Here is a 14783-nt window from a genome sequence, read left to right as displayed (position 1 = left end):
ATCCAGCGACAAAAAGCAGCGCCCTGGGACAAAGCTGGCGCGCGCCGCCCTGAGCCGGCGGCGAGCGTGCGCGCGCGGCGCGGAACCATTGCGGCGCGGCGGCGGCGGAAGCGGCGCGCTCTCGCACGCCATGGCGAGACGGTCACCGGCCGGCCGTTTCACCGTCTCGGCTCGAAGCGCACAGGCGAAACGGAGCCCCGGCGAGCCCGCGCCGAGGGAGGGAGGAGAGAGGGACTGGGTGCCACCAGGTGAACACACGAGGCCACCGAGGCGACGTCTGGTGAAATCTCTCAACGAGGTTTCTTCACAGTGAAACTTAATCAAGGCTTGGTGGATTCATCAATGGGAAGAAAGGTGAAAAGCAGATCCCACCCACCCATGAGGGTTAATTGTTGTTTGGGGAAGTTATTAGCCTTATTTGGCTAGACGAATGTTAAATGAGATAAATGAGCACACCGAAGCATGCAATGTAATACAAAAACTCCATCCACGAACCATGCATGGGAGCTTTTGAGGCTAAGCCTCATCATTACCACTTAAGAGTTGGGCATATGAAGGAGCAATAGCAACTAATTATGAGTGTTCTCTCAATCAAGAGCTTGACCCACCCGTTCATTGTTCAATTCGCATGCATCGCACGATGCCACAATACCTTGCACCACAAACAATGCCACTACAAAACCCTCTGCACCAGCCAACTAAGGCAAAACACGGCCGTTTCGATCAGCAGGCAAACGCATGGTCGCTTTGCACGTGCCATAAACATCCAACAGCCCGCGGCTGGCTAAATGACAGCACGCCGTCCGCGGTGACCTGGCCATGCCCTAGTTGAAGTGGCCGTTGTCGGCTTCTGCTACTGTACTTATCAAGGCCGGGCGACGCGGTACACATGTTGACTCTTGTCGTGAATTGTTCCACAGGATAGCATGCAAGGCGCTAAGTGAACAATCGTGAGGTTGCGGTAGCGATGCGAAAAGGGGAGCACGGTAATGGGCTCGTGTAAGCAGACTAGAAGATAGCATCCAGTGGGATGTAAATATCTCAGTGATACGCCGGGACTTTCGCGCATCTTTTTTTTATGAACTTCCGTTACATATTTCTATCTGCATCCTTCGCAAGCCTCGTAGCATTTCGGCGCTCTGCGTTTCCTCTCCAGCTCCAAGAGTTCGAAAACGTCTGTTTGGCAACGTCTGTCTCGCGTTGCCAGACTGACAGTCTGGCAGTGACAGTCGGTCGGCTTTCGCCAGTGATCACGCACAGACGAGACCTTCTCCGGGCGAGCCCAGCCGCTCACTGTGGAGAAACCCTTCCCCGCCGCCGCCACAGACGACGGCGGGGATACACGGCCGAAAAACGCTCCGGTCGCGTCCGGCTCGACGTTTTTACTCGGGCGGTACGGTCGACCGACTGCCGCTGGGTCAGTGAGCAGACGCGCACCTCGCCGAGCGGCTCCGCCTCGCGGGAAGAGCAGCGGTGAAACGTGCACGAGCCGGGGGGAAACTGGGCTGATTGAGGAAAGCGACGCGTTGGACTTTGGTGAGAGATTGGGGACAGGTTGCAGTAAACAAGTTTCATTGACAGAGATCTGCCTGGAGTTTGCATGCAAGCCTCGCAAAGCTGCGCCTAGGTTTCCGAAGATCGTTTTTGAGTTAATTTGGTGTGCTGTTGATTGTGGCAAGATGGTTAGGTTGACCTAACAGATAATCAGCCACCATAAGAAACTGGCTGCAACTGGATCGGTGGTTCAGGAAACTTTGAGCGCGGCGTTCTAATAGCAGCTCCAAAACTGTGCTCAATAGCGGGCTCGAGCGTTCACCGTCATACGAATGAATGGACAAATGAATGGATAGCCGTCAACCTTGGCAAACAGCTTATAATGCAATTGATATCCCATTTCCTCGTTTCAATGTCAAAGACCAAGTCTACGTGACGGATTAACCGATTTAAATCAGTTTCGGACCCTCACATATTTCCGTCAACACTGTGCATGTTATAGGATCTAATCGACCATCCACATTTTTGTCGCAAAAGTTCCCCATGCTGTTGTTTCCGTCCATCCGATTGTGCTGCTATCACACCGGATACAGCAGCGGAAATGCGACTGACAATGTACTTCGCAGCAGCATGCATCGTTTGCGACACAGTGTCGAAGAGGGCAACCAACCCAGAACTGAGAAAAATCAGACTTGAGAGATATCCATGCTACAACACAACACATAGAAACGCAGAAAGCACAAGCGAGAAATCTAGAGACAATGGGAGGATCCCAGTCATGCATTTTACGTTGAGGACAATTTGTAAATCAAAGACTGTTCAAATTTAACTGCCCATTAGACCGGAGTGATATATGAAGTAGACTTTAACCGCTAAGCAGCGAACGCGCTGTAATTATTCACAATCTAAGCACCAGTGGGCACTGATTGGAGACAGAGCGACGGAAGAGGTTCCGGATAGAGGTGGTGGCAGTACTCGTTCGGTACTGGTACTCGGTACTCACTGCTGGCGTTGGTAGCCGGGGGCCCCGCCGCTGTGCTGCGACACGTAGCCCTTATTCGGGAAATGCATGGCACTGGTGGGCGGAGCTTGTTGCTGACCGGGGCCGCCCCATACTGTGGTCACCACTGATAGCTGCTGCTGGCCAGAGCCCGAGTTCCAATCACTGAAACAGAGAGAAGGGACCAGTTCCAGTCACTGAAACACACAGAGAAACACCCGAGTTCATATCACTGAAACACACAGAGAAACACCCGAGTTCATATCACTGAAACACACAGAGAGAACACCAGGTCTAGTCACTGAAACGCAGAGACGGACGGACCACTGAAACCAGAGAGAGAGAGAGAGAGAGAGAGAGAGAGAGAGAGAGAGAGAGAGAGAGAGAGAGAGAGAGAGAGAGAGAGAGAGAGAGAGAGAGAGAGAGAGAGAGAGAGAGAGAGAGAGAGAGAGAGAGAGAGAGAGAGAGAGAGAGAGAGAGAGAGAGAGAGAGAGAGAGAGAGAGAGAGAGAGAGAGAGAGAGAGAGAGAGAGAGAGACCATCGAATACCAATCATGCCCAAAATCTACCAGCCGATGGCGTAAAATGCATAGAAAATATGGCACTGTTCTATTTGAAACATTCGGCCGCAACAATGCAGCAAACCCGTTACCTGTCATTCCTGATATTGCCACGGACGACAAAATACCCTCCTCCCCCTCCAACACACATACACCCTTTTTTCCAACGCTCTACATACGCCTCATCACTTATCAGTCATCCATTTAAAGGTAGTGTGCCACCTTTGAAAGATTTCCCATTTTATTTTTCCTAGGATAAGAAGCTTCTGTTTTTACCTAATATCGCAAAAAAAAAATCAAAAATGGGCCTGGAATAGTGCCTTTTTCGCCTAAAAGTTTTTCGGTTTTTAGATATGTACTAGAGGTACAGGTTTACGCGATAACTGTATGTTTTGATTTATGTTATGTTACGGGTGCATTAGTTTGGGTGATTGACTTGTATTTTTAGCTGTATGATTTGGGTAGATTTGGGTAGCTGTTTTTAATTGAACTGTAAGGGATGGTGATAGTTGCGGGGTGTTCAAGTGTTTTGTATGTTGGGCCCTTTTGAACTCAACCCTAACCCTACCCTACCCCTACCCTACCCCTACCCTACCCTACCCTACCCTACTACCCTACCCTACCCTACCCTACCCTACCCTACCCTACTACCCTACCACCCTACCCTACCCCTACCCCTACCCCTACCCTACCCTACCCTACCCTACTACCCTACCCTACCCTACCTAACTCTACCCTACCCTACCCTACTACCCTACCCTACCCTACCCTACCCTACCCTAGTCCCTACCCTACCCTACCCAACCTTACCCTACCCTACCCTACCCTATCCTTACACTACCCTGCCCTACACTCACCCTACCCTACCCTCACCCTACCCTACCCTACGCTACCCTACACTACCCTAACCTACCCTACCCTACCCTACCCTACCCTACTCCTACACTACCCTACCCTACCCTACCCTACCCTACCCTAGTACCCTACCCTACCCTACCCTACCCTACCTTACCCTACCTTACCTTACCTTACCCTACCCTACCCTACCCTACCCTACCCCTACACTACCCTACCCTAACCTACCCCTACACTACACTACACTACACTACACTACACTTAACTACCCTACCCTACCCTACCCCTACCCTACCCTACCCTACACTACCACCGACAATCAAAGTTTAAGCTAAATCGGCCCAGAAACGGCTGAGATATTGCAAGAACAAATTTATTGTATTTACTGGCGAATCCCCTTGGCGAGCGGTGCCTTGTGTCGGCCTTCGTTGTCAAAGGTCAATGACCTCCCGGCTCTGATGCTTTTCACTCAGTTTTGCAAGCGAACAACTGAGCCTAGAAAGCACGTGCGTTCTGCTCGGCGCCGGTCGCGGCCGCACCACGTGCACACCGCTGAACCCACACCCTCGAAAATTTAATACGACAATTGAGTGCACGCGTCCGACTTACAGCGAAAATCTCACCCCCGTAGCCCTTACCGTTCCCGAGCAATAGCTTGTTGCCGATTCTAGTGTAAACCCTATGGCACACCACGTGAGCACGCGCCACGGGCGCACCCCCGGCCGCATCGTGCCCAAAATTTAATACGACCTGTTGAATGACGCGACCCACGAGTGGCAAAAATTTCACCCTCCTGCGTCAATCGACGGCGCCGTAATAAGCCATTTTGGGAGTTACCCCGACGGCGGCGGACTTTTTAGGATTTATAATATAGACTAGAGGTACAGGTTTACGCGATAACTGTATGTTTTGATATGTATGATTAACGGATGCATTAGTTTGGGTGTAGAAACTTTCATTTTTATTGGTATTATTTGTGTAGAACTGGGTAACTGCTTTTAATTGAACTGTAAAGTATGATGGTGATGCATGCGAGTTGTTCGAGCCCTTTGTAAGTCAATTCAACCCTACCCTACCCTACCCTACCCTACCCTACCCTACCCTACCCTACCCTACCCTACCCTACCCTACCCCTACACTACCCTACCCTACCCTACCCTTACACTACCCTACCCTACCCTACCCCACCCTACCCTACCCTACCCTACCCTACCCTACCCTACCCTACTCTACCCTACCCTACCCTACAATCCCCTACCCTACCCTACCCTACCCTACCCTACCCTACCCCTACACTATACCCTACACTACCCTACCCTACCCTAGCCTACCCTACCCCTACCCTACCCTACCCTACCCTACACTACCCTACTCTACCCTACCCTACCCTACAATCCCCTACCCTACCCTACCCTACCCTACCCTACCCTACAATCCCCTACCCTACCCTACCCTACCCTACCCCTAACCCTACCCTACCCTACCCCTACATTGCCCTACCCTACCCTACCCCTACCCTACCCTTACACTACCCTACCATACCCTACCCTACCCTACCCTACCCTACCCTACCCCTACCCTACCCTACCCTACCCCTACCCTACCCCTACCTCTACCCCTACCCTACCCTACCCTACCCTACCCTACCCTACCCTACCCTACCCTACCCTACCCTACCCTACCCTACCCTACCCTACCCTACCCTTACCCTACCCTGCCCTACCAGCTACCCTACCCTACCCTTACACTACCCTACCCTACCCTACCCTACCCCTACACTACCCTACCCTACCCTACCCTACCCTACCCTAACCTACCCTACCCTACCCTACCCTACCCTAAACTACACTACCACCAACAGTCCAAGTTTCAGCTAAATCGGCCCAGAAACGGCTGAGATATTGCAAAAACAAATTTATTGTATTTACTGGTGATCCCCTTGGCGAGCGGTGCCCGGCGCCGGTATTCATTGTCAAAGTTCAACGACCTCCCGGCTCTGATGCTTTTCACTCAGTTTTAAGCGAACAACTGAACCTAAAGCACGTGCCTTCTGCTCGGCACCGGTCGCGGCCCCACCACGTGCACACCGCTGAACCCACACCGTCGAAAATTTAATACGACAAATGAGTGCACGCGCTCGACTTTGCGTGAAAATTTCAGCCCCGTAGCCCTTACCGTTCCCGAGCAATAGCCTGTTTTTGCTGTTTTTAATGTTAACCCTATGGCGCACATGAGCACGCGCCACGGGCGCACCCCCGGCCGAATCATGCCCAAAATTTGATACGACCTGTTGAATGACGTGACCCACGAGTCGTCAAAATTTCACCCTCCTGCGTCAATCGACGGCGCCGTAATAAGCCTTTTAGGGAGTAACCCCGACGGCGGCGTGGGCGGCGGCGGACTTTTTAAGATTTATAATAGTAGACTAGAGGTACAGGTTCACGCGATAACTGTATGTTTTGATATGTATGATTAACGGATGCATTAGTTTGGGTGAAGAAAGTTGCATTTTTATTGGTATTATTTGTGTAGAACTTGGTAACTGCTTTTAATTGAACTGTAAAGTATGATGGTGATGCATGCGAGTTGTTCGAGCCCTTTGTAAGTTAGGATGTTACTCAATGCAACCCCACCCTACCCTACCCTACCCCTACACTACCCTACTCTACCCTACCCTACCCTACCCTACTCCTACCCTACCCTACCCTACCCCTACCCTACCCTACCCTACCATACCCTACCCTACTCCTACACTACCCTACCCTACCCTACCCTACTCCTACACTAACCTACCCTATCCCTACCCCTACCCTACCCTACCCTTACACTACCCAACCCTACCCTACCCTACCCTACCCTACCCTACCCTACTCTACCCTACCCTACCCTACCCTACCCTACCCCTACACTACCCTACCCTACCCTACCCCTATCCTACCCTACCCTACCCCTACCATACCCTACCCCTACCCTACCCTACCCCTACACTACCCTACCCTACCCCTACACTACCCTACCCTACCACACTACCCTACCCTACCCTACCCCTACCCTACCCTACCCTACCCTACCCTACCTTACCCTACCCTAACCCTACCCCTACACTGCCCTACCCTACCCTACCCCTACCCTACCCTTCCCTACCCCACCCTACCCTACCCCTACACTACCCTACCCTACCCCTACCCTACCCTACCCTACCCCTACACTACCCTACCCTATCCTACCCCTACCCCTACCCTACCCTACCCTACCCTACCCCTACCGTACCCTACCCTACCCTACCCTACCCTACCCTACTTTACCCTACCCTACCCTACCCTACCATGCACTACCACCGACAGTCCAAGTTTCAGCTAAATCGGCCCAGAAACGGCTGAGATATTGCAAAAACAAATTAATTGTATTTACTGGCGAATCCCCTTGGCGAGCGGTGCCTTGTGTCGGCCTTTGTTGTCAAAGGTCAATGACCTGCCGGCTCTGATGCTTTCCACTCAGTTTTTTAAGCGAACAACTGAGCCTAAAGCACGTGCCCTCTGCTCGGCGCCGGTCGCGATTCTAATGCTAACCCTATGGCGCACATGAGCACGCGCCACGGGTGCACCCCTGGCCGCATCGTGCCCAAAATTTAATACGACCTGTTGAATTACGTGACCCACGAGTCGTGAAAATTTCACCCTCCTGCGTCAATCGACGGCGCCGCAATAAGCGTTTTTGGGAGTAACACCGACTGCGTAACCCCGACGGCGGCGGCGGCGGACTTTTTAAGATTTATAAAAGTAGATAACAACTGTAGTGGGCTCACCTGCAAACAGGCGTCGGGCAACAATCGCGAATGCGGCGCACTTGTGACAATAAGCAAAGGTCATTATAGTGTTACGACCATACGACGTACGGGAATGAGTTATCAGCTGTCTAATCGTAGACAACACAATGTCGAGCCTTAAACTGTAAGCCCGTATTGGTATTGTTTCTTTTATTTGGCTGTCGAACATTATTTATGGTTTGAAATATGATTTTATGTAAAATAATTGATATGAAAAAGCCGTCTTATAAGTTATGACCCCATTTCACCACACGCAAGTGGCAGAAATGACAATGATCAGCTGACGCATTTTTCTTGGCCGAAGTCAGAGCGCGCGGCCCGACGCACCACGCGTATTTGGAAATTCCGACCTCGACGAGCATCAGAAGCCACCTAACAGGCGTGTTCGAAACCGCAGGAGATGATGATGAACGGGTTTATCGAAACTTGATTGGATGAGCATATCGGTAATAGCGATTTCAGTGTGTGCATTTATTGTTCATAGTGGTGTGAAATGTGGTTGGGGTACGACCGACAACCCGTCGGGGCGAATTTCGCACTGGGGTACTCAAAATTTGAAGAATTTAAGACGTTTCCATGAGTTTTGAAGGTATGGATAAGTTCTAAAAATCCGGTTCTCCTTATCTGGGCCATTAACTCCATACGGTCCAAGAAAGCTGGCACACTACCTTTAATCACAGAACGTCTTATACTACTCCAACACAAATCAACCAACCGATCTCTATCCGCCCGTACGTACTGACACAGAAGCAATACCCGCCTCGGCAATACTGCCTATTGGAGAGTGAATAGGCAGCAAGCGGCTTTGCCGCGGAGAATGAATGAAAGGCGTTGTCGGTACGCTTCACCGAGCAGCCCCTAAAGCCGTCAGCTGTTTTAGTGGGTGACGTCACAGGTGGGGCGGTGACGTCATCGCGGGTACCGAAGGTGGAATGTTACACATTGCTCAGGGTCAGAAGGTACACAGGAAACGCGAGGTAAGTGTATCCGGTGGGCGGTCTTTGAGAGGGTGTAAAGTGTGGGAAGGGGAGGGGAAGAACGCATTGCATCACTCGTCAGTCAGCTTGAAAATTGAAAAGCCCAAGATGTTTCTACGTCCCCAGAGTTGATGACTGCTGTCTGCTACAATTAACATTAAAAGGTTCTTATAAAAGTGAGTTAAATACAATAATCGATAACATGCATCATGTTATCAGTGATATAATTAATGGACCAAATACATATAAGACGTCAAGAGAAGATCCAAAGAAAGAATGAAAGACGGATGAATGAAAGTGGCGCACAGAACTTCCGCGACATTCTATCGCATTGCAAAATGTTCCGATTGAGTTGTAGGCACCGCAGGTGAGCTAATTTCAGTCACGATGCTGGAAATCTAGTCTCCCTCTCCGATTAGAAAGTAAGACAGCAGCGGTCTGGTGAAGGGAGTCGCCTCCCCAGACGGTGACCTGGGTGCGCCTCTGGCCCAGTGAGGCGTAGGGCGGTGGTCGCTATCGCATAACACACAGCGGCCGGGCACAATGCGCGTCCCTCGCCGCCGCTTCCATTGTTGTTTAGAAAGCCGCCGACGCCGCCTGGGCAGAGGCGACGCCAGGAAAATAACATGGGGAGAATGACTGGATGGCCTCTGCGATCAAGATTCAAGACGGTAAAGACATTACAAGACTCGACGCAAGACCACAGGGTATCCGCTATCCAAATATCAACATGATCTACTTTCTGGTTTATAGGCGCGTCGCATTTCTTATATCAAGACGGCGATGTGACCTCTGTGACCTTGCGTGCCGCCTCCGCGCGACCCCACGGACCGGGTCGGCACCTGTGTGACACTTGTGACGGAAGTGACAGCAGTGACAGCTTGATGACAGTTCGGTGTCAGGACGAAGGTGCCAGAAAGTGTCACACACGTGTCACCTAGTGTCAGAGTGTCGCAAGGCCGCCAGCGTCGCACATCGACAAGTGTCCATAGGAGGATGCGAGGAGCGAGGCTGTTGCTACATGGGTCGCATAGATTAGGGAAGCGCTTAGGCGAGCCCAAGTGACGATAAACGTTCACAAAAGAAAGTCAATCACAGAAAAAAAAATACCGGTTGATATCAGGTAACAACTTGTTGAAATCAATGTCACAATCCTGACTTCCCTTCCAAGTTCCAACCAAAAGACGATGATTTACTTATCCATTGAATTCCTATGGAGCCTAAACATGACCAGCTGACGTTTCATCACCATGGCACGTAAAGATCACGACCGTCATGTTCCAGGAAGTAGAGTGACAAGATGTTTAGCGTATGATGTGACGGTAGTCCATGGCCCCAGGGTGAACTCCCGAGTCCGCCAGGCTCTCCCCGCATGCTGGGGTAACACTATGCCGCTGTCACGTGACCTCAGCGTGGCCGAGCTGAGTTGGCACCACAATCGGTCACGTGTTTGACGGGGAATGCCCAGCTGGCGGTGACGCAAGGTCACGTGACATGTCACACAAAAAAAACTGTCATGCGGTGCCGACCACCTAGAAACAGCAGTGAGTGGGCACCTTGATGTACCAATCGTTCCGCTAGGCTAGCTTTTTTCTTTGAAAAGTGTAAAAGGGTGAGGTCTGCAAGGGGCGCAGGCAGCCAAGAGGATGATAATTCGGGGGTTTAGAACGCCCGGAATGCGATGGTCCTCGGCGCCCATCCTCTCAGCGTAGGATATATTTCCTTTGTTGATACACCAGGGAATGTGAAATTAGGCGTCCGAAACAAGCTGAACATTCATTTTCCCTACCTAATTGAAAAGCATAAGCGCAATACGTTAACCATATTTTCGCACGCATTCAAAATATCTGCTGGACCATTCAATTGAGCGAAAATAATCACCTCAAAAATTATTTTCGCTATTAAACATAATTCCATGATTTAGGTTAGGACCAGGTATTGATGATATGAGAGAATTGGGTCAAACTAAAGGCTTAGGCCCAGATTTATCCAAATCAATCTAGGCCATGGACAGAAAAGTTATGACCAATTGAATGCTGGCAATGAAGATTTACAAAACTCGGCAGCATCACATGAGCGCACGATGATTTAGCACGATTCAACATGATATCATCGGTTTTTATACCTAACAGATTCCTATAAGACTTACCGAATGTCATCAATTATAGCTTACCGAATGTCATCAATGTGCATTGTCCTCGGCTAAATACGCTCGTCTTTAGCGTTTTAATGTTAGTGCAATAACCATAAACAATTGATCACTTGAGTATATGACTTTTCGGCGGACCATGAAGCTTCTGCCCGCTTTCAGCGACCACAAATCACTCAGAAACAAGGGAAATCCACGTTCATATGCTGCACAAATCAAGGCACGCTGATTTTACACTTGATGGAAATATCACGCGCTTAGGAGAACTCAAAACAATTCCATGTCACTCCCCCCCCCCACCTCCCCCCCTATCCCCACCGTCCCAGTGCCCCCTCCCTCCTCCCCACCACTCGCCACTCCCTGACGCTCCCCCCCCCTGCCCCAAATCCAGTAGTCATAGGGCTGTTAAGTGATGACGTCACGGTTCCAACAGCTGACTGCGCTAATGTTGTAGAGATAGGCCAAACGATTCATAACTAAAATGCAAGAATTTGGGGACGTTTACCGATGTTATGTCATGTTTCAATAATGGAAATGGTATTAAGTTGTCATTTTGGTCGACTTAAATGCATTTATATTCATTGATTTGCACAAAAAACATGATTTTTTTGCACGGCTGCTAAATTAAAAAAACTTGTGCGATTTTGGCGCAGGTAAGACATTGCGCCATTACGTTTATAACACGGGCACCAATGGGCAAATGTACTAGCTGTGAATAGGTAGTGAATTGGAGTGGGTTATTAATTAGATATACCTACTGTGTTTCTCAGACCTCAGGTCAGCTATCACAAGACGCACGCTTGTTTTAAGCTTTGAACATCGAGATGGTGAATTGCTGTGTCCCAGGCTGTACGAACCGGTCAGGGGACAAAAACAAATATGCGTTCTACAGGTTTCCCAGCAACAAACTGATCCGTCAACGCTACATTCGTGCGATAAGGTTAGTAAGAATTTTGAGAATCAGCATATTTTACATGTCAAGCTTTCATAAATCCCATCATAAATCTTTTCCATAAATCGTGCAAGGGAAATATGGCATCTTACCTTTTAATAAAAACATCAAATTATTGTTAACTATTTCTATAAAAGCTATAGAGTATATAATATCAGATAATGATAAATATTTATTTTTGGCATCATTACGGAATGATTCACAAGGTTAACTCAGAGCCTTGATCGTCAATCACTTGTGCATGGTGCGTAGGTACTCCATAAATAGCAGTAACAGTAGTCATAGCACAAATATATTTACCAAGTCTGTTGTATGTTTTGGATATGAACATTGAAACATTTACATTTTGTAACATTCAAATTGAAAATTATTAATAAACTGGCAAGCTTCATTTCAGAAACAATCGCATGAACCTGTTTTTGTGGATATTTTCTACTTGAAGGGCTTGTAACTTGCGTCATCCTAATCATGCATGCCTAATCTAAATCATCATGAAATCCCTTTTTTCTGTTGCAGGAGGGAGAACTTCACCCCTACCGAACACACAAGGATCTGTTCGTGGCACTTCCCTAATGGCAAAAAAGCAGGTCCAGTGAGGTTTCCATGGAATGAAGGGAAGCGGATCAACTTGCCCGATGATACCAGACCCCATCACTCTTCTCCTGGAAACAGAAGACAAGATGCAGCTGTGGAAATGGAAGATGCTGTCCTTGGACCACCTGTGCATAGTGAGGCCATGTTGTCTGCCGAGAACGAGCTTCTCAAACAGCATATCAAACGACTTGAAACTGCAGCAGCTTATCAGCAGCAGAGGTTCTGCTACAACCAGATTAGCCATAGCGAACAGCTAGTAACTTACTATACTAGTTTGAGCAGAGCAATGTTTGAAACTCTAGTCACATATGTGAGCATGTGTGATTTTACATACCACACCTTCAAGGTCACAACGATGACATTAGAGGACCAAATTCTCCTGGTGTTGATGAAACTGCGACACAACTTTGGGCACACAGATCTAAGCGTGAGATTTAACAAGAGTGTAGCCACCGTTACAAATGTCTTCAGGACATTTGTGTCCATCTTCGCTGAGGCTCTGTTCAAGCCTATTTTTGGGAAGGGTATGCCTAGTAGAGAAAAGAATTCTCAATCTATGCCAGCATCGTTCAGGAAGTTCAGGCACTGCAGGACGACACTTGATTGCACAGAAATTAGGATTCAGCGACCTGATAGCTGTGAGGGCCGCTCAAGCACCTACAGTGCTTACAAAGCTGCCAACACCTTCAAGGTCATGGTTGGGGTGGCACCCAATGGCACTGTGAACTTTGTCAGTGACGTTTACGGCGGCAATGCCTCTGACAAGCACATCGTGGAGACTAGCGGCCTGTTGGAGCAGCTAACCACAGGCGACCTCATCCTGGCTGACAAAGGTTTTCCTATCAAGGACATTGTACCTGATGGCGTCACCGTCAACACACCTGCGTATCTATTTCAGCCTCAGTTCACCAAGCAAGAGGTGATGCACAACAGGGAAGTTGCCGAAGCCCGCGTGCACGTTGAGCGCGCGATTCAGCGGCTGAAGTATTACACCATTTTAGATGGCATACCCCACCAGTATAGGAATATGATAGACAATATAGTTCGTGTCTGTGCCTTCCTCACCACCGCCCAGAGCCCTATCATAAGCCACGAGAAACTTAGCAACATGTCCTCTTAAGCCGGGTAGCAAACTGCGCGTTATTAGTGGTATCACCCTGTTAGATGCAACGTTTGCGTAGTTATCAATTGAAGTAAGTCAATAGCATTGTCTGTGTTTTTCTCACCAACGCCCGGAGTACTATCGCGGGAAACTGTGCATTTTGTCCTAAACTGGTTTGCGAACTGTTTGATATGTCTTCACTGTCTGATGAAACACTTCTTGAGTTATAGCTGTCATGGAAGTATGATAATCTGGAAATTGTTTCAGCTGTGCGCTGTGGTACGCGACATTTACTTGTCAATAAAACTGTCCACAAACATGTATGTTTATTATTTGCATTATTTACACACAGTTTGACGTTTGAAAGTGAAACACGACAACCAGCCTGGCGCGCACCTGTACAGTGACACACATTTACTTACGCACCTGTACATTACACACAGTTTGACGTTTGAAAGTGAAACACGACAACCAGCCTGGCGCGCACCTGTACACATTACATCACAGTGGCAAATCTCATATCGCCCAGCAGGCATGAGCCCTGCGGGTTAAGCGGACCCGATGATGCTCGGCACCATGTGGACCCTATAGAACTGTTTTAGGAGTTCTAGGTTTACAGTCCATGAATCGCTTCTGGCGATGGTAACGATGTGTAAGTCACGAGTCGTCCAGACAACAAAGTCACACTTGGTGAAGCCACTTAACCACATCTGGCCCTGTACCTGGTGGAAGTAATCGTGATCTTCTTTAAGATTCAGGTTTTCGTCCAAGAAAAACTTTCCATCTGCTTGCACGGCTTCCTGGATCGTTCGACACCTGTGTGTCCACGGACACTTCACCTCTAGGAGTGTATCCCCCACTACACCATCTGGAGAGGCTCCAAGCATGCCATCTTCAGAGAGAAAAATCCCATTCTCTTCCACCTTTTTTCCAGTGCGATTTTCATACGCTCGCTTTGCAGCTGCTTCGTGGGTTCGTCCCCATTTTACAGCTGCACTGCCGGATGGGTCATAGCCACCAAGGAGCCTTTTGAATAGTGACTTTGGGTATCTTCCTCTGGCAATTGCCTTCAAGACGAGGCCGAAGTTGCTCGATGTCAGCCTTCCCTTTCTAGCAACAAACCACTTGGGGTTTTTGACCTGACCACTGGTCACCCTCTGCACCTCTGCAATCTCTTCCTTTGAAAGAGACAGCATTGCTAAAAGGAAGTGGGACTTGTCAGCTGATGCATGAAACTCAGCACTAGTTAGGATGCTGTCGATGTTTGGTACCTTC

The 14783-nt window shown here is 49.2% G+C and overlaps 1 protein-coding gene across 1 annotated transcript; it reads left to right on the top strand.

Moving 5' to 3' along the window:
- The first annotated feature begins 11287 nt into the window (after positions 1-11287).
- LOC122377238 lies at positions 11288-13827 on the top strand. Its single transcript, XM_043357193.1, has 2 exons — positions 11288-11800; positions 12329-13827. The coding sequence occupies exons 1-2, from the start codon at positions 11685-11687 to the stop codon at positions 13524-13526; spliced, it is 1314 nt and encodes a 437-aa protein (XP_043213128.1). The 5' UTR covers positions 11288-11684; the 3' UTR covers positions 13527-13827.
- The last annotated feature ends 956 nt before the right edge of the window (positions 13828-14783 follow it).

This window comes from Amphibalanus amphitrite, unplaced genomic scaffold, assembly GCF_019059575.1.
Source record: "Amphibalanus amphitrite isolate SeventyFive unplaced genomic scaffold, NRLGWU_Aamphi_draft 002653F_arrow, whole genome shotgun sequence".
Classification (NCBI taxonomy): domain Eukaryota; kingdom Metazoa; phylum Arthropoda; class Thecostraca; order Balanomorpha; family Balanidae; genus Amphibalanus; species Amphibalanus amphitrite.
This window is presented reverse-complemented; position numbering and strand designations above follow the sequence as displayed.